Source organism: Petaurus breviceps, unplaced genomic scaffold (assembly GCF_028583685.1).
Source record: "Petaurus breviceps papuanus isolate PSGF00001 unplaced genomic scaffold, PetGlider_PUasm1.0 182, whole genome shotgun sequence".
Lineage (NCBI taxonomy): Eukaryota > Metazoa > Chordata > Mammalia > Diprotodontia > Petauridae > Petaurus > Petaurus breviceps.
In genome coordinates this window covers 3,448,050-3,470,926 of record NW_027185786.1, presented here as the reverse complement: position 1 = coordinate 3,470,926, position 22,877 = coordinate 3,448,050, and the positions used below count along the sequence as shown (strand labels likewise).

At 38.4% G+C, this 22,877-nt stretch overlaps 1 protein-coding gene and 1 non-coding gene across 9 annotated transcripts in view; both read left to right on the top strand.

Moving 5' to 3' along the window:
* CNOT1 (CCR4-NOT transcription complex subunit 1) overlaps positions 1-22,877 on the top strand; it is a 94,471-nt gene that overhangs the window by 53,554 nt on the left and 18,040 nt on the right. For 2 of the 8 annotated variants that reach the window (XM_069087612.1, XM_069087616.1), the window contains exons 17-32: positions 3,291-3,441; positions 4,561-4,762; positions 6,161-6,289; positions 7,629-7,753; positions 8,051-8,337; positions 8,945-9,023; positions 12,172-12,408; positions 12,497-12,637; positions 13,957-14,136; positions 15,857-15,973; positions 16,725-16,835; positions 17,312-17,389; positions 17,607-17,784; positions 18,604-18,734; positions 21,843-22,139; positions 22,659-22,799. In XM_069087612.1, the coding sequence (XP_068943713.1) occupies positions 3,291-3,441; positions 4,561-4,762; positions 6,161-6,289; positions 7,629-7,753; positions 8,051-8,337; positions 8,945-9,023; positions 12,172-12,408; positions 12,497-12,637; positions 13,957-14,136; positions 15,857-15,973; positions 16,725-16,835; positions 17,312-17,389; positions 17,607-17,784; positions 18,604-18,734; positions 21,843-22,139; positions 22,659-22,799 (2,584 nt within the window). Of the gene's footprint in view, positions 1-3,290; positions 3,442-4,560; positions 4,763-6,157; positions 6,305-7,628; positions 7,754-8,050; positions 8,338-8,944; positions 9,024-12,171; positions 12,409-12,496; positions 12,638-13,956; positions 14,137-15,856; positions 15,974-16,724; positions 16,836-17,311; positions 17,390-17,606; positions 17,785-18,603; positions 18,735-21,842; positions 22,140-22,658; positions 22,800-22,877 lie in introns of all 8 variants that reach the window. The other 6 variants (XM_069087614.1, XM_069087610.1, XM_069087615.1 and 3 more) reach the window with 3 other exon arrangements.
* On the top strand, positions 3,736-3,871 carry LOC138160888 (small nucleolar RNA SNORA50). The gene has a single exon (XR_011168217.1). It is a non-coding gene; the product is annotated as a small nucleolar RNA SNORA50 (small nucleolar RNA).

Below are 22,877 nucleotides of genomic sequence, written 5' to 3'. Positions count from 1 at the left end.
TCATTTATACAAACATTTTAAAATGGTTTATTAGCTCTTGCTTTATCTCTTCCAGGAATTCTAGTTGAATTTGTGCCCAAGCTATATTTTTCTTTGAGGCTTTGCTTGTGGGTGTTTCGGAGTCATTCTCTTCTTTTGGATTTGTGTCTTGAGTGTTCCTCTTTGTGGTAATAGCTTTTTATGGTGAGATTCTTGTTTGTTTGTTTGCTTGTTCTTCCAGCCTAATTCCTGACTTCAGACTTTATGTTTGAGCCAGGTTTTGCATATTTCTGGAGGGAATGTTTGGACTGATCTTGCTGCTACAGGTTTGGAGTGACTGAGCTATTTTGAAAATACCCTTTTGGTTTGAGATTCCCACCCTGGCTGTTCCACTGCAGGCTTCAGATTGGACTAGAAGCTGGAGCCGAGACCATACCCTGTTTAGTGAGCCCATGGTTATGGGCTGGCTTCTGGACTTGCTGGTTGCCCAGGAGTGCCACATATGAGCTCTGTTCCTTTTAAGCGGTACCCATTACCACCACTTGCACTTGGGGGGGGGGCAGCTCCCAGAACCCCTCCCTGCCCCAGTATTACTCGCTCCCATGGACATCCCTGGTCTTTTTTCAGACCCTGGGCGGGGACACTGGCTCACTGTCAGTTGTTCTTGAATTTCCCCCTCAAGATGAGGCCTTGTGCATTTCTAGATCTCTCTGGAGGGCCTTGATGGAGGGATGCTTACTCTACATTTTCTTTCTATTTGGGCATCTTATCTCCACCCTGTATTAAAAAATGTTTAGGGGTGCCTTTGTTTTGTTGGGATTATTTCTTTTCCTGGTTAATGCTGTATTTGGAAATGAAGTATCTCAAAAGTCCATGTAGTTTTAAGCTTTGATAGCCATTAAAGCTAGTTTATTTAAAATCTATTTAAGTTACTAAAGCTTAAAACTGCATTAAACTTTTGTGTCCCCGGTGCATCTCCCCCAGTGTTTCCTCCCCCTAGGGCATCGACCATAGCTAACAATCCCAATTCTCCAGAGAAGGAAAGGAATTGCATTCTTCTCAATTATAATAATATCATCTTCAGTTTATTTTTATTCATAATATCATCATTGTTTATGTTGTTACCTGAACTGTTTATCTTGATTAAAGTAACCTTTGGAGACTCAGATGGCTTAATAGCAGGTAGACTGATTTTAGTCATAGAATAGTTATCATGCTTTTGTTTTATTGTAGACGTTAAGCCCTTTAAGCACAACAGAAAGTCAAGCCTAAGTTTACATACTTATAATTGCCCAAATGGAGTTCTGTTTCTTCATGTGTTGTCTAAGATCTTTTTCAAAAGTAACTATAATGGTTGAAAATGTAAGACTAACTGAATTTAGAGAAAGGTATTGAGGGGATTTTATTTGAGAAGTTATTGAGATCACATGTAAACCTACAGAGTAATTAGCAATGAATGGATCTCAAAGAAAAAAAAATTGAGATGTAGGAAATGTAATATGACAGAAGTGACTACCATAGTGATGGAAGGGAGAGAGAGAGCAAGCGAGCTCCTGCTGAGTGGGAGTCATGGGGTGGCGGCAACACTTTTACTCTTCCTTTGATTTTGTTGCAGTACTTGAATTGATATCAATTCCATGGCTTACGTTATTAAGGCAGAGAAGAAAATAAAATGCACAAACTATATAATGAAAGTTTTGTATTTGTCTGAGAAAAGGAAAAAAGACTCCTTGTAACCTAAAAGAATTTAATGATCTCTTGTTTCTCTAGTTCAGTTCAGTGATCACCTCTAGGTACTCAGTGAAAAGTCTTGTAGTGGGAAGTTTCTTGTCTCATTGGACATTAATCTGTCCTATTATCAAGCTGAAGGATGAGATAACTTATGAAGTAGTTGTGGACTTTACAGTTATAGGTCTAACAAGCTTTTGTTTTTCTCAAAATAGGTAGAAATTGTCATATAGATACATATTTCTCTTCTAATTTAGTATTGTAAATTGGTTCTAGAACAGTTGTGATCTGGGACTTATGTTTATATCTTATGGGAAACAGCTTGTTGAGTTTTTTTACTCATTGGTTGGTTCATAGTTTCCCTCCATTTGGTATTTTATTTACCATTTGCCTTAGTTGCTAATTGGTCATGCCATCTCTGTTTTGTAAGAAAAGGACTGTTTTTAAATCCTTTGAATAGTTTCCAACTACTTCAATTAATTTTACCTCCTTCTTTTCCCTTTAAACATCTAGAAATTCAATATTTTCATTGCCATAATGGAAAACAACTACTTACAAAACCAGTAATCTCATTGTTAACCAAAAGTTTGATGGTTATTGTATCCAGCTACTGATTGTATTTTCCATTAACCAATGTTTTGACCATATATCTCTTTAGAAGGCATGGGTTTTGAATGTAGTTTATGGCCTAGTTTTTTTTCTTTGTAGTTAAGTCTCATTCTAAATAACTTTTAGGTTTACCAGTTAATTTTATCCTCAGCTCTTTCCTTTGAATTTGTTAGTTTGTATTATGTTTTTAGTTCAAAAGGATGCTGAAACTGTCATTCCTTAGGTAGTAGCAACATTTCATAGACTGTCATTCATATTTGTTTTTGAAATTTAGAGCTAGACAAAGTTTAGAGGTTAAAACAGGTTAAGTCAGTTTTATGATAACCTCTGCCTTTTGATGGCAACAGTACCATTGTGAAACTTGGGGAAGGAGGATAGGATAAAGAATAGTTTCATACAAATGTTTAGTGAACATAGACAAAATGGAAAAGGAGACGATCTTCTTTTAGAAGGTAGAGATAATTTTTTTGGGTTTAGGAACACATCTCTTACGTGTAGGTAGCTCTTATCTCTTTTTCAGCTGTTCTCCTGGTAGAGGGAGCACCTTATGCTTAATACAGTGTTGAGCAAACCCTACATAGTCTCTAGTATAAACTCATCAGTTAATATTTGAATGACCTTTGCTGTGGAAGTAGAGTATGCTTGTATATTGTTGCAAGGATTATGCATTTTGACAAAGTAGTAGAGATTATATAGAGAGTATGTAGTAGAGACTATCTCTATAGGATTGCTTCAAAATTTTTGGATCCATTAGACTTCTCCTTAATTTATAAAGGTTGATAATTTATTGATACCTCAAGAAAAAGTATAGCTATGACTTGCTCTTTATAAATCCCATTATACTGTGTCACAGGCAAAAACCCATGCCAGGAACCCATAATACTTTTATTTTCAATATTTCAGGGAACCAGAGTAGTATAGGGATATGTTAGGAATGTTACACGGTTTATTTGACTTTTTTCTTTCTTTTTCAGGAGTGTTTCTCAAGAGCTGTCAGAGACTATCCTGACCATGGTTGCCAATTGCAGTAATGTTATGAATAAGGCTCGACAGCCACCACCAGGAGTTATGCCAAAAGGACGTCCCCCTAGTGCAAGCAGCTTAGATGCCATTTCTCCTGTACAGGTAGATAAGTTTTGATAACATGCTACCATCAATGAAGGTACTCTTTTTTTGCCATTCATATTAATTAAATAAAGTGAATTTTTGCAGCAACAAATAGGAATCAAAAGTGGGGGAAAATCAAACTATAGTAAACTTAATTGCATGTCAAGCAAACTTAAAGTAGGTCTGTATGGGGCATATTTAAGCATTGTTTTTAATCTTTGTAGTAAGACTGCAAAAGTTTGAGATTATTTTTTAGATAAATGGATAAAAAATTTTTAACAAATAAGGAAATTGCGTAGAATCTTGAGGAATAAGCACTGCCTTTGAACCTGATATGTCTTGTTTGTAGCTTCTCAGGCCAAGCAGCAGTGCTAGAGCATAAGGACTTGTTATAACTGGGGCTCTTCAGGTTTCAACTGAACTGCTCTTTTAAAAACAAGGTACATTTAAGTTACTCCCTGCCACTGACTATTCTCCTCTGAGAGCAATATACTTCTTCTCTCAATTACATTGGGGAGACTAGGGTTTAAGAAATTTTTCTTAATGATTCATTATGAATTACTCATGAGATATCAAACTCTAAATTCAGAAGGAAGGTGTAGAATTGTGAGATAATTAAAAACCTCTCCAAGTTGGAAAATTTTCTTTCAGATACCTCTTAGAAAATAATACGTACTGGCATTATGTTAACCAAAGCCTCCACATTTTTACTAGATTTATTATTTTTTGGATGAGATTCTTGAATGATCTTTACTTTTTATCAGCAAACGTATCTATGGCTCATTGACTACTGCAAAATTTACCTTTTGGCTTATGCTTTAAAGGGACTAAATGAGGGCTCAAAGGTATCAGGCAAAGTAACAGGTGAAATAGTTTTGTTGTGGTCAGCTTGGTAGTCTGCGTTCTTTATTTTATGGTTGGGGGTTTTGGCAAATCATTTCCAAAAGAAATACCTCATAGTCTCTACTTTCACATATTTAGACTTTAATAGTCATAAAATATGTGACTGCTTATTGTATTTTTGGGATGTTTAAAAACCATTTTTTTTAAGTTTTGAACAGGGTTGCTTTAATTTGCACTAATATCAGTATAGCTTTCTTGATGAAGCACCTGGTGATATTCTTTTGTCTTTTTCAGATTGACCCCCTTGCTGGGATGGCATCTCTTAGTATAGGAGGTTCAGCTGCCCCCCACACCCAGAGTATGCAGGGTTTTCCTCCAAATTTGGGTTCTGCTTTCAGTACCCCTCAGTCACCAGCAAAAGCCTTTCCACCCCTTTCCACTCCAAATCAGACTACAGCTTTCAGTGGCATTGGAGGACTCTCTTCACAGCTTCCAGGTAAGGAAATATTTATAAAACCATGTATTTCTTATTGGTGTATGGTGAGGGTCATGATAATATAGATTTGCTATGGTACGTAAACTAAGTAAATTTGATAGCCTGAAATTACAAGTGGTTACCTAATTTGGTAAGATAAAGGAAAAGAAACTTCTAAAAGTAATGTAATATAAATTAGCCCATTAACCCACTGGTAACAGTTCAGTCATACTTTTTTTTTTGAGGGGGGGAAGGCAAAGCAATTGGGGTTCAAATGCCCAAGTTTAAGGGCCCAAGGTCACACAACTAGTTCAGTGTCAGGTATCTGAGACTGCATTTGAATTCAGGTCCTCCTGACTCCAGGGCCAGTGCTCTATTCACTGTGCCACTGAGCTGCCCCCAATTATACATATTAAGAATATCACCTTGTATGTAATTCTGTCTTTTCCTAATAATATGTGTCTTGGCTTTGACGTAGGGGGATGTGCATGTGTATGTATGTTGTACTTTCCTGTTTCTTGGATAAGCAAAAGGTCTAGAGTCTCAAGGGAAGTAACGAAAAAGGAATGAAGGGGTAATGACACCTCAATTGTCAAATTATCCTATGAAGTAGTCATTGTCAGAATTGCTTGGTACGTCTTTAAAAAAAATATGGAACAGACTAGATGAGGAAGAATAAAAAAAATTTAATTTCAAAAACATACTTTTCTATAAGTTTGAGAACATAAATTACTTGAGGACGGGCATGTCTTTGCCAAAAACTGCTGGCACGATCAGAAAGCCGTTTGGCAGAAATTGGGCTTAGACGAATGTCTTATACTGTATACCACAGTAAGCTCAAAATGGACACATGAAACCTTTGGTTGACTTTAAATTCCAGAACTTTTTCTTGGTATTATCTCAGCTATCACCATTCTCCTTTTTATCTCCCTCCTCCTCTCACTTTCTTGGGTGTTTGTGTGTATTATTTGTTTAAATAGCTTGGGAAGGTAGTAACAGGGTGAAAATGATTTATTCTTTTTTTTTTTTTTTTTTTTGCCTTTTGGAGGGGGAAAGGCGGGGCAATTGGGGTTAAGTGACTTGCCCAAGGTCAAACAACTAGTTCAGTGTCAAGTGTCTGAGGCTGGATTTGAATTCAGGTCCTCCTAACTCCAGGGCCAGCCAGTGCTCTCTATTCACTGTGCCACCTAGCCACCCTGAAAATGATTTTTTCTTAAACCACAACACAGTATGGTTTTTTGTGTCATTCAGGTTCTAAGTAAAATAACATGGATCTTTGAACTGCTTGCATCTAAATTTAAAGGAAAAGTCCATTCACTTGTGTAGTAAGAATGTGATATAACTTTAAATTTGAGAAAGGCAATTATAGTTAATAACATATACAACAATTCTTCTGACCATTTGCCTTCTTTTTAGTAGGTGGTCTTGGCACAGGTAGCCTGACTGGTATAGGAAATGCGGCTCTGGGACTCCCTGCAGTGAATAATGATCCATTTGTGCAGAGGAAGCTGGGCACCTCCGGATTGAACCAGCCTACATTCCAGCAGAGTAAGATGAAACCTCGTAAGTGGTAGTGTTGTCTGTGGCTGTGGATGTGACTGGACCATAGTAATTTACACTTGGGAGATTGGGTCAGTTTTAAAATAGGTGTTAATTGATAGTGCTTCAAAGGGGAGGACATTAGTGCTGTTGAGTTTGGTTGGGGTATAATTTGCTAAATTAATCCTTTATTATATTTTTCATCTTTTCTAAAAGTAAAAATTTGCTGACTAAGGCTAGTGGGTTGGAGCATAACCACTCTAAAAAGTATATTTTAAGAATAAGTGAGAAAAGGCCAGGGTTTGGATTTTTGTTTTTCAAGTTGAACTTGAACTGCTTAGGTGGTCTAGTGAAGAGTTGGGAAGACCTGAGTTCAGATCCTGCCTCAGACAAGGACTTACTATCAGTGTGACCCAGGGAACGTCTCAGAAATCTCTCAGCCTCAATTTCTCTGTCTGTAAAATGGGGATAATGCAGCTATCTCTGAGGATTGTGGTGAGGAGAGAAATGAGATAAGCTCCATAAAGGACATTGCTAATGTTAGCTTGTATATTGACTTGCTTGGAGAAGTTCAATAGATTTGGTTACAAGTTTAGGTACAAAAAATTTTTCATTAAAAAGTCTTTAAGGTTTTAACTAGTTATTCTGTTGCTTGGAAATTTGATGTAGTTGAACCCAAATTTAATTGGATTTGAGGTGTACTGATACATTACCTAAGCAGAATGCATTTTTTTCCCCTTATCCCAGTGTTACTTTCATAAAACTAAGTATTTCTGAAGGTGAAGGAGTAATTCCTTGACACATAGCCCAGAACAAGGTGTGAAATGACCCATTGCCTCTTTAGGCTGAAAGTAGTAGTGATTTCATGTGAGAAGTGCTTTGCATCAGCTGGCCCCCCCTGGAAGCTGGTGTGAAAGATGTCTGCATGTCCGTGTTGTGTGGCATGCCAGCTTCTTATCCTGCTCTGTCTTTGCCTAGAGAGTAGATCATTTGGCTGGACTGCTTTAAGGCATCAGAGGGAAACCTTAACAAATTTGTAGCTTAGGCTTAAGGGTAAGTATCTTGTATATAGAATGTAAAATGTGCTCATGAAAAAATGCTGACAGTTATAGGAATAGGATTTGGAATAGGTTTTTTGGGACATATCCTTGAATATCCTCTTGAATAGCATAAGGTTTTATATGGCTGTCATTGTGCTTCCATTAACATAATCAGTTTAGTTATGTATTGGTCCATTCTTTTACCCAAGTTTTAAACCTTCTTTGGTGTTTGAGGGTTGAAGGGAGGGGGGAGAAGAAAAAAGTTAGGAGAATCACATGCCCAGGAGATGCTTTTCATTTCTCAATAGCGGACGTGTCCCAGGTGTGGCCAGAGGCAAACCAGCACTTTAGTAAAGAGATTGATGATGAAGCAAACAGCTATTTTCAGCGCATCTATAACCATCCACCGCATCCAACCATGTCTGTTGATGAGGTGAGACATAGAAGGACCTGTGCACCTGATGGCACAGGACCAGCAAACCCAGGAGTTCCTCACCCTTAGTACAGTGGACATCATTTTACTAGTTCCAGCAGCTCCCTCTTGATTCTTTTGTGTTGTATATGTTAGAGGCATTTTGTTCGCTTTTTTTCTCGTCTCAAATTGTGTGTAGAAATTCTGAGGAGCTTTTGTTACTGCCACATAAATTGTTACCAGATGTTGTTTCTTGGCCTCAGTGTGAATTTGTTGAGTAAAGCTTTAGGGGTAACCATTTGGTTTTTATCTTTGCAGGTATTAGAAATGTTACAGAGGTTTAAGGACTCCAATATTAAAAGGGAACGAGAAGTATTTAATTGTATGCTGAGGAACTTGTTTGAAGAATATCGGTTTTTCCCCCAGTACCCTGATAAAGAACTGCACATAACAGCCTGCCTGTTTGGTGGGATCATAGAAAAAGGACTGGTTACTTACATGGCACTTGGCCTGGCCCTGCGCTATGTTCTTGAAGCCTTACGCAAGCCTTATGAATCCAAAATGTATTTTTTTGGGATTGCTGCACTAGATAGATTTAAAAATAGGTAAGTGTTTTTGTTCTTTTGAAATTTTCTTTCTTCTCTTAAGATTGTTTTAGAAAATACATAGAAGGCTTAAAGGAAGAAAATTGGTCAGGAAGACCTGGATTCCAGTTCTGCTTTAGACAAATACTGCTTGTAAACCTATGAACAGATCACAGAATTTCTCAGTGTCTCTTCACAGTGAGTTAGTGAGAAGTGACTGATTTGCCTCGTGAGAAGGAGTTTTCACACCAAGATGGAAGCATAGATCTAGGTCAGAAAACCAGGTTCTTCCTGCATGGTGCCATCTTGAATAAATACATTCATTTCAGTGCCTGTTGCTGACCAAAATCAGTATAATATGAAGATTATGAATAGTCTAGCCAATTGAAGTTAAATATTAAATTTTAATAACATTCTGGGAAGTTAAGTTACCATATTTTTATGATTATGATGATTTTATTGGTAAGAGCAATAGAGCTGGTTAGTTTGGGGTTTTTTTAGGGGGAGGGTAGGATTGGGGGCCTGGACTGTGATCATTATATCAGCTGAAGTCTTTTCTTTCCTGCTTTAATGTGATATAAACTTGAGAAAGGCAAATATAGTTTAATGAGAATTTTTTCTTTGACAGATTGAAGGACTATCCCCAGTACTGTCAGCACTTGGCCTCCATTAGTCACTTTATGCGGTTTCCTCATCATCTGCAGGAGGTAAGTGTGCTTGATGGTCAAACAGAGGAAGTTATTTTAAGGGGCTTTAGTGCTTTAGTTTTAAGAGTGCTTTTTATATTGAGTCACAGTATAGACAATTTTTAACCAGCGTTCATTGTTAAACTGCTAATGAATGTTTTTCTCAGAGACTAGAATTCTGAAAGATTGGGCCAGTATTTCAGGTTGACATGATCTGCTGATCCCTTTATATTTAGTTTATCTGTTTTTCACTTTGTAGTTTTGTTTCTTTCCGGTCATGTGTAAATGTCTCACGATCTCTTTTTTCATGATTATGATATTTACATGTTCTTTTAAATAATACAATTTTATGGTGGGTCATTAGCCTTGCTGATTAAAAGCACACACTAGTATCTAATTTATTAGTGCTTATATCAGTTATGTGATCCAATTTGCAAGTGGCTTATTCTATTTTAACTCAGTACTGCTGTGGAATAGCAGAAGATTTAAAATGCCAGTAGTCTTTAATGTATTTTTGTCAAAGTAAGTTTCGGATCAGGTACAGTTTGCTATCCTTTGCTGCTTCTCTTCACTCTTGCCTGTGGTGATCTTACCTATTCCTACTACATTCAGTTTTTACCTCTGCACAGGAATTTTTAAATGTATGTCCTGAGCCTTGACCTCTCACAAGCTCCATACACACATTTCTAACTGACTGCTGTCCAGTTTTATTCTCTTGGACTCCTCTTCTATTTACTTAGGACAGTGCTGAACTTGTCCCTTCTGTTTTCCTCATTAGAATCAGAATCTGAGATTAGAAAAAGACTTCAGTACCATCTAGTCCACCTAGTCCAGTGAAAGGGCTCCCTGATAGGTGCCTATCTAGGTTCTGCTTGAAAGCCTCCAGTGAAGGGAGCCATACATCCTTCCCCCTCCTCTGAATCCCCTGGGGTTTCCTTTTCTTGAGGCTAGACATCCTCCAGCACCTTAAACCAGTTCTCATAAGAGCTAGCTGGGAGTGTCACAGTGCACAGAGAGAGTCCTGGAGTCAGGAAGACCTGGGTTGATATCTAGCCTCAGACATTACTTAGGTTTGTGACTTTGGACAAGGTACTCGACCTTTCTGCCTCCGTTTCTTTAAGTGTAAAGTGAGGATAATAACAGCACCTATCTTCTGAGGTTGTTGTTAGAATTTAATGAGAGAATATTTGTAAAATACTTAGTCTTAGCTCAGTATCTGCCACATGTCATTATTTAAGTACTTTCTTGTGCTCCCTCCCCTGCTTTCTTAAACTATAGTGCACAGAACTAAAAACAGGTATTTTCAGGTTGTCTGAAGAGGATGCAATACAAAGGGACCGTCACCTTATTCTTGAGAGCTGGGCCTTTCTTTTTTTTGCTTTTTGGAGGGGAGAAGGCAGGGCAATTGGGGTTAAGTGACTTGCCCAAAGTCACATGACTAGTAAGTGTGTCAAGTGTCTGAGGCCGGATTTGAACTCAAGTCCTCCTGACTCCTGGGCCGGTGCTCTATTCACTGTGCCATCAACTACGCACCAACTGCACCCCAACTACGCATCTTTTTTTAATTATCTGTTATAGAATTCTCCAAGGACTTGAAGTCACTGGCAGACTCTGTTGTCATCCATTCTGTGTGTGTCTCATGCCTACTACACCCCCCCCCCCCCCCATATCATTGATTTAACAATCTTGCAGATCTTCAATACTCAAGGATTTAGTTTATCTGGGCCAGGTGACTTAATTTCACCAAGGGCTGCTAGGTGATCTTTAAATACCTTATTTATTTTTGTGACCAACCCTTTGTTAGTCATTTTTGTTTTGGATTTTCAGTGTGAAAAAGCAATATAAAAATTGATCCACTCTGCTTTTTTTTTCTTTGTATGTCCAGTATACCTCAAGCAGTGGTCCTCCCATCTTTCCCCAAAACTTAAAAAAAAAAAATGTTATTTTTGACTTAATCTCCCAGCTTGTAACTGTCTGACAGTATAAGAAATATTCTGTACCTGTGATCCCCTCACTTCTGGGGGAGGGGGTCTGTGGAGTGTGTACATGTTTCATTTTTTATTCTCTAGCACCAAGATTGTTCATTGTGACTAATCTCATTCTGGCTGGATATCAGGTTTTTGAAACAAATCTTAAAGAGATCTTAATGACTAAATATTTTGATTAGGTTGCCACTTTGCTAAAAGTTCTAATGTTGAACTTTGTTTCATAAGCAAAAAGGATAATCAAATTCAAAGGGTTATTCCATTATGTGTCATTACTGTATTAATACCAGGGTTTGAGAGGCTTTTCATTCCTCTCTTTCTTTGCAGCATTACAATTAACTTCAATTGAGGGAAGGAAATTATGATGTGAAGGTAGAATCATGTTCTGAATGGATTTAGATGACTCAAAAAGTGAAGGGGGTAGAATTTAAAAGCCCTAAAAGTCAAGTCAGCTTAAAAGATATTTATTTAGTGTTGACCATGCCTGGTTACTAAGTGCTGGGGATTCAAAGAAGGAAAAAGACAGTACCTGCCTTGATACCGGTAAGAAGCTCATGGTCTAATTAGGGGAGACATCATGCAAACAGTTATGTTTAAACCAGATATATACAGGGTAAATTGGAGATCATCTCAGAAGGAAGGTATTAGGCTTTCAGGAGGACTAGCAGAAGTTGGGCACAGCAGTTTTAATTTAGACTTGAAGGAAACCAGGGAATTGTCAGGCAGAGATGAGAAGAGGGTTCTAGGAATGTGGGATAGCCATGATCAGGAGATGGACTGTGGGAGGAACAGCCAGGGAGACCAAGGTCTCTGGATAACTACATAGAGGGAGGAGCTAAGTTAGAGAACTTCTTGAAAGGGAGGAGGAGCCAAGCTATCAAGGGTTTTTAAATCTAGGGTGTTTTGTATTTGATCTTGCTGATGATAGGGAGTCAGTGGACTTGATTGATGTGGGGAAGGGTGACATGAGCAGACTAGAGCTCTATGAAGAACCCGTAGGTAACTGACTAGAGGATAGACTCCAGGAACAGGTGAGGAGAGCTTTCACAATGCCAGAGCACAGAAGGGGGCTCATTTAGGAGATGTTGAACGAACAGTGTTAAAACCTAGCAGGTCTTCCTCTTTTCCCTTTCACTGTCATATTCTCCAACCTAATGAATTCTTATTTCTTGTTTTTCGAAAAGTACATTGAATATGGACAGCAATCTAGAGACCCTCCGGTGAAAATGCAGGGTTCAATTACCACCCCTGGAAGTATTGCACTTGCCCAGGCCCAGGCCCAGGCCCAGGCCCAGGTTCCAGCAAAAGCTCCTCTTGCTGGTCAAGTCAGCACTATTGTAACCACCTCAACAACTACTACTGTGGCTAAAACCATCACAATCACCAGGCCCACAGGAGTTAGCTTTAAGAAGGATGTACCAGTAAGTGAAACTCTTTTTGTGAAGCTGTGAAATAGTGATGTGGAAGAACTGTGACATGGATTTCCATTTTGTGTACTTTGCCTTCTAGCCATCTATTAATACTACAAATATTGATACCTTGCTGGTGGCTACGGACCAAACCGAGAGAATTGTGGAGCCTCCAGAAAATGTTCAGGAAAAAATTGCTTTCATCTTCAACAATCTTTCTCAGTCAAATATGACACAGAAGGTGAGTGTGTTCTTTGGTCCTTAGTGAACATGAATTTTCCCTTAATAACTTCACCTCTTAGAGGGAGGTTGTGTGAATACTTTTCATTTCTGGTTCTGATGGTCCTCTATTATATGAGTTTTTTTTTCAGGCAAAATAGTTAATAGATTGAGATATGTACTAGATTTGAAATCTAGGATCATAACTCTTAAACGATTAGGAACCACAAAGCCCCTCTAGTCTTATTTTACATGGAATAAGACCCACACTCAGGGGGCATGTAAGATCATACAAGTAGGAAGTAGGAGAACCAGGATTTGAATTGCACACCAGGTCTTTTTTTCTTCAATATCATATCATTTTAAGTCTGCTGACTTGACAGAGGTTTAAAACTTATTACACAGTCTGTCAAGGTCTGTTGAAATCTGATTTTACTATTTAGAGAAATCCAAGTTTTTGTCTACAAATATTTCCCTTTCTCAGTTTACACTCTGGGGCTGACATTACTGATATGTACTTTGCATAACCAGGGAGACCTGACTCGATTGTTTTATATTTAGAACATATATAATATGTTGACTTACAAACAAGTAAATTTCAATTAAAAAAAGAAAGATTTTTAAAACTTGGGGGCTCAGACTTTGTATCTCAGGTACAGAGAGTTCTCCCATCATCTCCAACTGTTGTTGCCTTCTTTTCTGACATTACCTTCCATCCACTATTTACATACAGGGTGAACAAAAAATCTTAGTGTAGTGTTAAGCTATAAAACTTTCGTTTTTTAATGTACCTAATTATTTGTCTTTTCCATTAGAATGTGAGCTTCTTCAGTCATCAGTAAACAGTTTGTAAGTGTCTGCTATGATCCTGGCACTGTGCTAAGTGCTGCACAAGGACAGGAAAGACAGGCCTTGCCCTCAAGGAGCTTACAGTCTAATTGGGAAAGAGCAGAGAAAAGTTGAAATTTGGCAGAGGGGAAAGGTACCTGACAGATGTGTTTAGAGAAGTCCCAGTGTGGTGCAGAAAAGGAGAACAGGAACTTTGCAGCCTTTACTTGTCTTCACAGCATTTAGAGCAGACCCTGGCACACACACAGTAAACTCTTACTTAAGGTCTTATTGACTAATTGGCCCTACTTTCTGATGCAGGTAGTATTACAGTTGAAATCTTTTTGTGTCAAGTGCAAACAGTGATAATAGTATTTAACATGTGCTGGCATTTCCCTGTCAGAAAATGTTTTCATAGTTATTTAAAGGTTACACTTGAGTTTTCATTTGGGTCACTTGATAAATAATCCAGTTTTATTCCATTTATGCTTTGAACATTTTTCCTTTGCCCAGGTTGAAGAGCTGAAGGAAACAGTGAAAGAGGAGTTTATGCCTTGGGTTTCACAATATCTTGTCATGAAGAGAGTCAGTATTGAGCCAAACTTCCACAGCCTTTATTCAAATTTTCTTGATACTCTTAAGAATCCTGAATTTAATAAGATGGTTCTGAATGAGACCTACAGAAATATTAAAGTGAGTAGTAGATCTTTTGTAATTTCTTTCTTAAATTGTTTAATTAGTATATTTAGATTTTATAATTTTAATATCTTGGAATCAGATAATGGTTAGACTAAGGGAAGCCCTTGATTAGTTTTGTGCTTTAGAACCTTTCTTGATTCAACTTTTTTGCTTAGAACTTTGTTCCTACTAGCTTAAGGTTTGCTTGTTGTGCTTTTAGTAATTTAGAAAGTAGCCACAAAATAGTTCCCACAGTTTAAATACCTGGTATAAGCTCTTAGTACTTTTAGCTAAAGTTTAAAAACTGTTTGTGTAATATCATGCAGGTGCCTAAATAACAAATGCATTTTAAAATTCTTGACTACATTTAGTTTATTAAAGGATAACTGACCGGATACTTTACTAATACATCTTATATCTGAATTTGGGGGGGGGGGAAATGTTTTCTAGATGCAGTGAGTCTGATACTTTTGAAACCTATTTTACTGTAGTACTTGACTGGCTGTTTATCAAGGTTTTCGATATAGTGTCAGAGTCACCAACTCAGTAGTCTTTTCCTAGGTTTACCTGCTCTGCTGCTTTCGGAGTTTTATCAAGCCTTTCTCATTTTCATACAGCTGCCTCATTTTAGATGGTGCTGTCACAGACACTGAGGCCTTTTTTCCCCCCTAGAAGTTGTGTCAGTGGAACTACAATGCAGATAGATGTCCACCCAGGAGACCCTAAGCTCTTCACCTTGTGTAAAATTGGTCATTTGCAAGGTTCTTGTTAGAAAATAGTATGAGAGTGTGAGGAAGGTGTCAGCTAGTTAGTGTTGCCCCTGAAACGTAAGTCTTTTTCCTTCGTTTCTTCTTTGAGGATACTAGGGAACACTTTATGGAAAGCACCAAATAAACTGTCAGTCTTAATGCACTATTTTTTTAAGCCTATTGATGGACATTTTCACCACCTTAGGTTACGCTGTAGTGCCAAAGAACCCCTTGTCACCTGTCCTAGCACAACTGATTGCCCATTCAGCTCGTGCTCTGGCAGTGGTGTTAAGGAACATAACTGCTATGTGTAGTTTATAGAGCAGGTGTGATTTGGTTCAGTGAATACCCAGATAAAGAAAAAGATAGAGACATCTGAAGCCGCTAGAGGCTTTGACGATGGCAGGTAGGTCACAAACTGCAAGGGTTTGAGAAAGGATGGGCTCAGGATAAGCAGTTATGTACTTTGTTGTACTTTGTTGAGGGAGATTGTCAGAATCTCTGGAGAACAGTAGAATGTCCTGGATAACTTGAAATGGTATTGTTCTAGTTAAGTTTTTCTTCCCCTGTGTTACTCAGGAGGTTTTGTTGGCACCACTTATATGTTCAGGAGAGTTGGCTTTGGTCCTTCAAAATAGATTTGAAGTCAGGTCACTGTAACAACTCTGGAAAGTTTTCAGAGCATAAGGTTTTCCTCTTGAAAGAAGGAAATGTTTCCCTAATGCTGTGTAAAAATATTAGGTGATAGAGAACTTGATTTGGCGGGGGCAGGGGGGGGAGGCCGCGAGAGAACTTGATTTGGCGGGGGGGAGGCCCCCGCGGGCCACGGCGTGGATTGTCTGAAATCCTAGTTATTTCTTTAACTTGGAGCCTAAAATGCTTAAGTTGTGAATCCTTAGTCTGTTAGGGTACAGAAGTAGTTATTCCCATTACTCCATGTTTCTTCTTCAAGTCTATCTCAGTTCTTTTAAAAAAAAATGTTTTAGGTGCTTCTGACATCAGATAAAGCAGCTGCCAACTTCTCAGACCGCTCCTTGCTGAAGAACCTGGGCCACTGGCTGGGGATGATCACACTAGCCAAAAACAAACCCATCTTACACACAGTGAGTTTCCATTAAAACTATGAATATAGCATTGACTATGCTAGCTTGGGCATAGAAACTTTATACTGGGAATCTGGTCCTCTCTCTCTTATCCCTTGAGTGTAGTTCCCCAGGAGAGTTGCCTTCCTGGTCTCATGAAAAGGCGGAATTGACCTAAATGAGTGCCAAATATCCTTAAATGGTATATCACATGAATCTACTGACTTGGCTGCTTCGAGTGACTTTTTAGTCTAAATTATGGCTTATTGGTATGTTTCTTGGGCAAATAGACACCTGGGATTTCAGGATCTGGGTATGTGCTGACAATCTCTGCCCCATACTTCTTTAGTATTCCACATTATTGTAGGTGAGACTACAATGCAATTTTATCCCGTGGTCTTGTTCTCCTCTGTTTTTTTTTCTTCTTTTTGCCTTTTGGAGGGCAGTTGGGGTTAAGTAACTTGCCCAAGGTTACATGGCTAGTTTTTTTGTGTGGGTGTTAAGTGTCTGAGGCTGGAACTGAACTCGGGTCCTCCTGACTCCAGGTCGACCCCATCACCGGGGTTGGTGCTTTTACTCCCTGCGCCACCTCCCTGCCCTTCTGTTACCTTCTGGAAAGAAGACCAGTAGGATGGAATAGATGTGAAAAAAAGTTCACCCCATCTTACTTCTTGTAGTTTCCTGTTAATGTCATTCACCTATGTGTGTGCTGGATGCATACTTAAAATGATTTAAATGTGGAAAATCTTTAAATATTATTTCCTTGTTCTAGGACTTAGATGTAAAATCTTTACTGTTGGAGGCTTATGTTAAAGGACAGCAGGAGTTGCTATATGTGGTGCCCTTTGTTGCCAAAGTCTTAGAATCCAGTGTTCGGAGTGTGGTAAGAACTTCCTATTTTTAAATGGAACTAGCTACAATCATAGTCATTAACCCTTGCAACTTCAGGTGCTCTGACATCAGAGTTGGTTTTCTTTCCATACAAAGGGATGAAAATACTATTTAAAGCCTCTCTTTTTAGTATCCCAGTATGCTAGTAAGAACGCTAGGCTTGATAATTGGAGTGTCTGGTTTATGTCCTACACCTGACATAAAGTGTATGACTTTAGGCCATTAACTTTTGATTTGGCCTTGTGTCTCTCCTCTGTCTTGTAATTGAGAGCTTACACCTAGGCAGTAATGATACAGTTTCTCTTATATTTTTTCACGTTCTATTCTTCTTATATAAAGAGGACTTGGAGACTTTGCAAATAATTATGACTTTTATCTAAATGTGTAACAGTAGATATTTTAAAATAAGGGGTTTTTTTTGGTTTTTGTTTTTTTTTTTTTTGAAACAACTTACTGGTTTTTCTTTAGGTTTTCAGACCACCAAATCCTTGGACAATGGCAATTATGAATGTACTAGCTGAGCTTCACCAAGAACATGATTTAAAGGTAAGTGTATTTATTATTCTCCTGGAATATTATGCAAGAAACCGATGCTTTTGTGTGTTTGTATACATAAAGGGGAGCAAAATCCATTGTTTTGTGATGTACAGTCCTGCCCTTTGAAGGCAGTCTGTAAGTTCTGTGGGAGGGGAGACAAATTAGTGGGTAGTGAGTGAAGCTGGAATTTAAATATTTGAAATCTAATTCAACTGTAATGATTCAGTTAAACTTGAAGTTTGAGATTGAGGTTCTCTGCAAGAATCTTGCCCTGGACATCAATGAGCTAAAACCTGGCAGCCTCCTGAAAGACAAGGACAGACTGAAAAACTTAGAAGAGCAGCTTTCTGCCCCCAAAAAGGATGTCAAACAGCCAGAGGCTCTTCCTCCCATCACAACCACCAGTGAGTACAGTTTTTAGTGAAAACACATTTTTCCTGTTTTTTACACTAGTTAGAATATTCTTCATATCTGAAGCACAGTGATCCATGGTGTTGATTGTGATATTCAGGGTAGCCTGAAATCCTGATGGGACTGAATATTCATGAAAAGATTGAGTTGGGTTGATTCTATAGATTTCATGTTTTTTTCCACCAAAAGTTAAAAAAAAAATGCATGAGTATACATGCAGCAACCAGCTCAAATATTTGACTAACTAGAAAATCCAATACTGTTACTGTGTTGAATTACTGTCTAAGAATTTAGAAGTCATAAGTAGATCTGTGTCTGGGACCCTTACTCCATCTTGTAGTGAACAAAAGTGGTTTATTTCTGGATTAGGGTGGTTCTGTCAGGGAAGGTGGCTTGGGTATTCCCTGGGTGCCTAGGGACTCTTGAGAGAGTATTATTATTTCCAATGTAGCTCAAAGCTCTTCAACTCTTTGTCCTTGTTGTGACTTCTCAGCCCTGGGGCCTAACCTGACCTCATGAAAAGGCGGCAAGATTTAATGTGACTCCAGGGCCTCGAACTCTTCTTATGAAGTTATTATTGTTCTCCTGTGTGACATCTAAATCTAAGCACCTGTTTGTGTATAGGAGGCAGAGTTCTTGAGAATGGGTCAGTGCCCTGGAGGGAGATTGACTAGACTTAACCTATTTTATGACTTTTTTCCAGATTGGCAATCCAGCTAATTTGTTCAAATTCAGAGCTATTCAACTGTAAAACACTTGGTTCTATTTTCTAAGTAGCTCTAATTTTAGTTTTTATCCCTTTTTGTATCAAGCTACTTCTACCACACCAGCTACCAGTACCACTTGTACAGCTACTGTTCCTCCACAGCCTCAGTACAGCTACCATGACATCAATGTTTATTCACTGGGAGGTCTGGCACCACACATTACTCTAAATCCTACGGTAAGTTGCCAGCATTACCCTTCTTTGCATTTTAAAGGTCTTTCTTCCCTTTCTCCCCTCCCCATGCATTTTTCTCTCCTCTCCCTGAACATTCCTTCTTCCCCCAAAATAAAGGTCTTTGGAGGCAAACAATGTTCAGTACCCTCCTGTCTATAGTCTTCTCTTTTACCCTTTCATCCCTAAATTTCTCTGTTAATATTATCTGCTGATAGGGCTCAAGGACTACAGAGTGTGGAGGGATGCTCTTAAGTTTTGATAATGTTAATAGTAAGAGACTAGGGATTAATTTATTTGGGGGAGGGGGCCATAGGCAGGCCGTTTGTTTCCCTTGTATCCTACCTCCTTTCCTTGTCCACGAAAAAAGTACTTAGGACAACCTAATTCGTCTGCTCTGTTTTTCCCTTTCCAACCCTAACATGGTCCAAGACATTTTGGGGGAGTGAAGGAAGAAGATGTAGAACTTAGGGATGGGGAAATAAAGGAAATGGAAGGTAGGGAGAGACCAGTTTGCTTAAATAGTCACTGAAGTATTCATATTCTCTTGTCATATTTCTTGTTACCTTGGTGAGTAGTACCCCAAAGGGTCAGAATGCTAGGTCACTCACCTCTGATTCAGGAAAAGGTCAGATCCATTAAAGAGAAGTCCAAGGAGCAAGACTGAATTAGGAGGCTGGTTTGGGCAGAAAACTGGGGAGTAAGGTGGGCCATGTTCTCTGTGACACACCATCGTGAATAGTTTATATATATGTACCGTGTTTCCCCGATAATAAGACCTATGCCCTCCTCTTATTGTGTAAGATTCCTCGAAAATAAGCCCTCCCCCGAAAATAAGCCCTATTGAGATTGCTACTGTAGTGAAGGTGATCCCCTGCACTACACGCTACATTACGGTACCCTCTGTATGCAAACCCCCCCCCGTGAAACGCACGCGCTCCAAGCTGCAGCAGTGAGCGCGTCATCCTGTTCTTCCCCAGTGATTTGCTTATTGAATAAAGGTACATTTTTTTTGTTCACATTTACCTGTTTATTAAAATTGCTGTCAATGTTCATTAAAATAAGCCCTCTCCTGAAAATAAGCCCTCTGGTGTTTTTCTGTCCAAAAAAATTAATAAGACAGTGTCTTATTATCGGGGAAACACGGTGTATATATATTCAGAATATATTGCCTGTCTCTACAACTAAGGGGTTTGAGAGGCACCAGTGACTGTGTGACCTTCAGTGACCCTGTCAATTCATCCCTAAAGGGAATTAAATTGAGAACCATGAGAATTTATTTAAAAAACAAACTCAAAGGCATTGTTTTCAAGAGGCATCTTAAAATGATTATTATTATTAGTTTAAATGCAATTTTTCTTTCCTTTTCTACCTTAATTCATGATCTGCTGTGATAGAGAATAATCAGAACATTTTGTAACAACCATTATAAATTTAAAACACTAAAAGAGATCTGTTGTTTTGTTTATGTTTGGGTAGCTAGCTTTTCAGTAAATCTGGTTTCTATCTACTTTCCATTTCCTTTGTGCTATTCTACCAAAAGTGTTTGAGCTCTTGGCATAGCCCGTGAATGTTCAATCAGCTTACTTCAGGTCTCATCAGCTAAAATTCAGAGTTGGAAATCATTCTGTCCCCTTGTGCTGCTTTTGAGCGCAAATTCTATTACATTTCTGTACTTTAAAATTTAACAAGTTAGTTAACGTGGATTGTGGCATTTTAAATGCTTTTTGCAAAGGTGAGCCCCAGGATGAATTAAATTATTACTTAATGTTGGTTCTCAGGTTCTCCTCTCCCACTTGGCTCTTCTTGGCAAGCCAAATCAGAAGGTCTTCTGAGCCTGGTCTTAAGTCTCTACCTCTTCTGGCAGATACCTGGAACTGAGCTTATCTTTGTATATATTCACCTTAAAATTTTCATCCTCATTTTGAGGTAGGGGTTAGTGATTTCAGCTTCTAGCTGGAATCCTAAATGTAAAGTTTGTTTGGTAGGCAATCTGTAGATTAGGACAGTCACAAGCTTACCGTCATGTTCTGTTCACCCTTTTTCTCATGCTCGTTCCCACATGCACGCATACACACACATATACCCCCCCTCCCCAACTGCTTCATAAATGTTTCCATATTATGCTAAAAGGTACTTATTTTTCTGATTATACTGTATGGAGTTGTCCTAATCATCATGGGGAAATAAAAATGTTCCCGATGGAAGGAGCAGTTTGATTAAATTATACTTAAAATACACCATTCCTCTTTCCCCTAGGGGCCATACTTAGGGTTTTATACAGCACCTTCGAGATTAGCTAGTTGAATCTCATTTTACAGAATTGGAAATATCCCCAGAGAGGTTAAGGGGCTTCTCTAACATCACACAGCTAGCTAATAGCAGAGCAGGACAAGATGGAGCTCAGGCCACCTGACTTAACTCAGTGCTGTTGACTGTCTCATAGGTTGAATTCTTCTACATCATTTCCAAAGGTGTGGGTATTCATGTGTTTGTTACAAAAAAATTAATAAAGGGGGCCAAATTTGAATTATTATGGTATGAGAGTGAGCTTTCAGGTAATGATGCAAAAGGCTTAAAATAGAAGCCCTGGTGCATGGTACATTTGCTCTCTTAATAGGATTGTCTTGTCTATTGTAAAGTTAATGAAGTATGAACATCCCAAAAAGAAGAGACAACTGTTTTCTGCTTTGCCTTTTGTTTTAAAAAGAAAGGGGGAAAAAAAGCATCCTACTTGTCAAATCCCAAATTTCAATAAGATCTAAAGGTAGAAAGCTTTGCTATATGTGAATTCAAATTTGCCTCATTATAATTGGTATTTGGTTTAAATGAAGACTTATAACTATGGCATACCGAGGGAAAACTGGTTTTTTTTTTGGGGGGGGTTTTTTGATTACTAACATCTCAAGTATTTTCAGATGTTTTTTAATGTTTAGTTTGATGTAGAAATATACCAGTCATTTTAGTTACAAGTGTTTTCAGTTGTTTGGCATTTGTTAGTTTGATAAATTTAACTTTGAAAATAATTCAAAGAATATGAGTAACAGTTATGTGTAAATAGGGTTTGATTTTAGTTACTTAACTAGGAGTTGATTTAATGTCTCTTCGTTCCAGATTCCATTGTTTCAGGCTCATCCACAGTTGAAGCAGTGTGTACGTCAAGCAATTGAACGTGCTGTCCAAGAGCTCGTCCATCCAGTCGTGGATCGGTCAATTAAGATTGCCATGACTACCTGTGAACAGATTGTCAGGAAAGACTTTGCACTGGATTCTGAGGAGTCACGAATGCGGATAGCGGCTCATCACATGATGCGGAACCTAACTGCTGGCATGGCTATGATAACTTGCAGGGAACCTCTGCTAATGAGCATAGCTACCAACTTGAAAAACAGCTTCGCCACAGCACTACGAGTAAGTGTGTAAGATTATGAAAGCTAATGATGAGTAGTAATCTTAATATTGGAGAAGTAAGACTTCTCTTTAAATCTAAATTGAAATTCATTTTCTTTTAAAAAGTTATCATTTTGTGTGCTCCAGTTTCAGTTATGTGCAGCAAAAGCAATGAGAATGGAGTCTTTTCTTTATTACATGTCAGAGACTAGTTTTGGGGCTACAAGGTAGGGGCACTGGTTGTGTCTTGTTGACTTGTATTTAACAGTCAACTTTTCTTCAGCTAATCATCTTGAAATTTACTGTTGGCAATTGCAACTTTCATGCTAGATTACTTAGTGGAAGTTTCTTTTAACTGTTTAAAAAAAAGATTACTTAATTGACAATTGAGGATTTTTTAGTTTTAAACTTATTTTCTTAGTATAAAGTAACTTTTGAAAAATATAAATGATATAACTGTTTTGACTTAGTTACTCAAGCAATTTCTACATTGAGTGGAAAAATGCCAAGAAAGCTCTGACATTTTATCCTTTTTTGTAGGCTGCATCCCCCCAGCAGAGGGAAATGATGGAGCAGGCAGCGGCCCAGCTAGCTCAGGACAATTGTGAATTGGCATGCTGCTTTATTCAGAAGACTGCAGTAGAAAAAGCAGGTCCAGAAATGGACAAGAGGCTTGCAACTGTAAGTGCTTTGGCGTCTGCCTTTTTAAGAGCTCTCTGTGAAGTAATACTTCCTAAAAAGAACCTTCTAACAAGACTA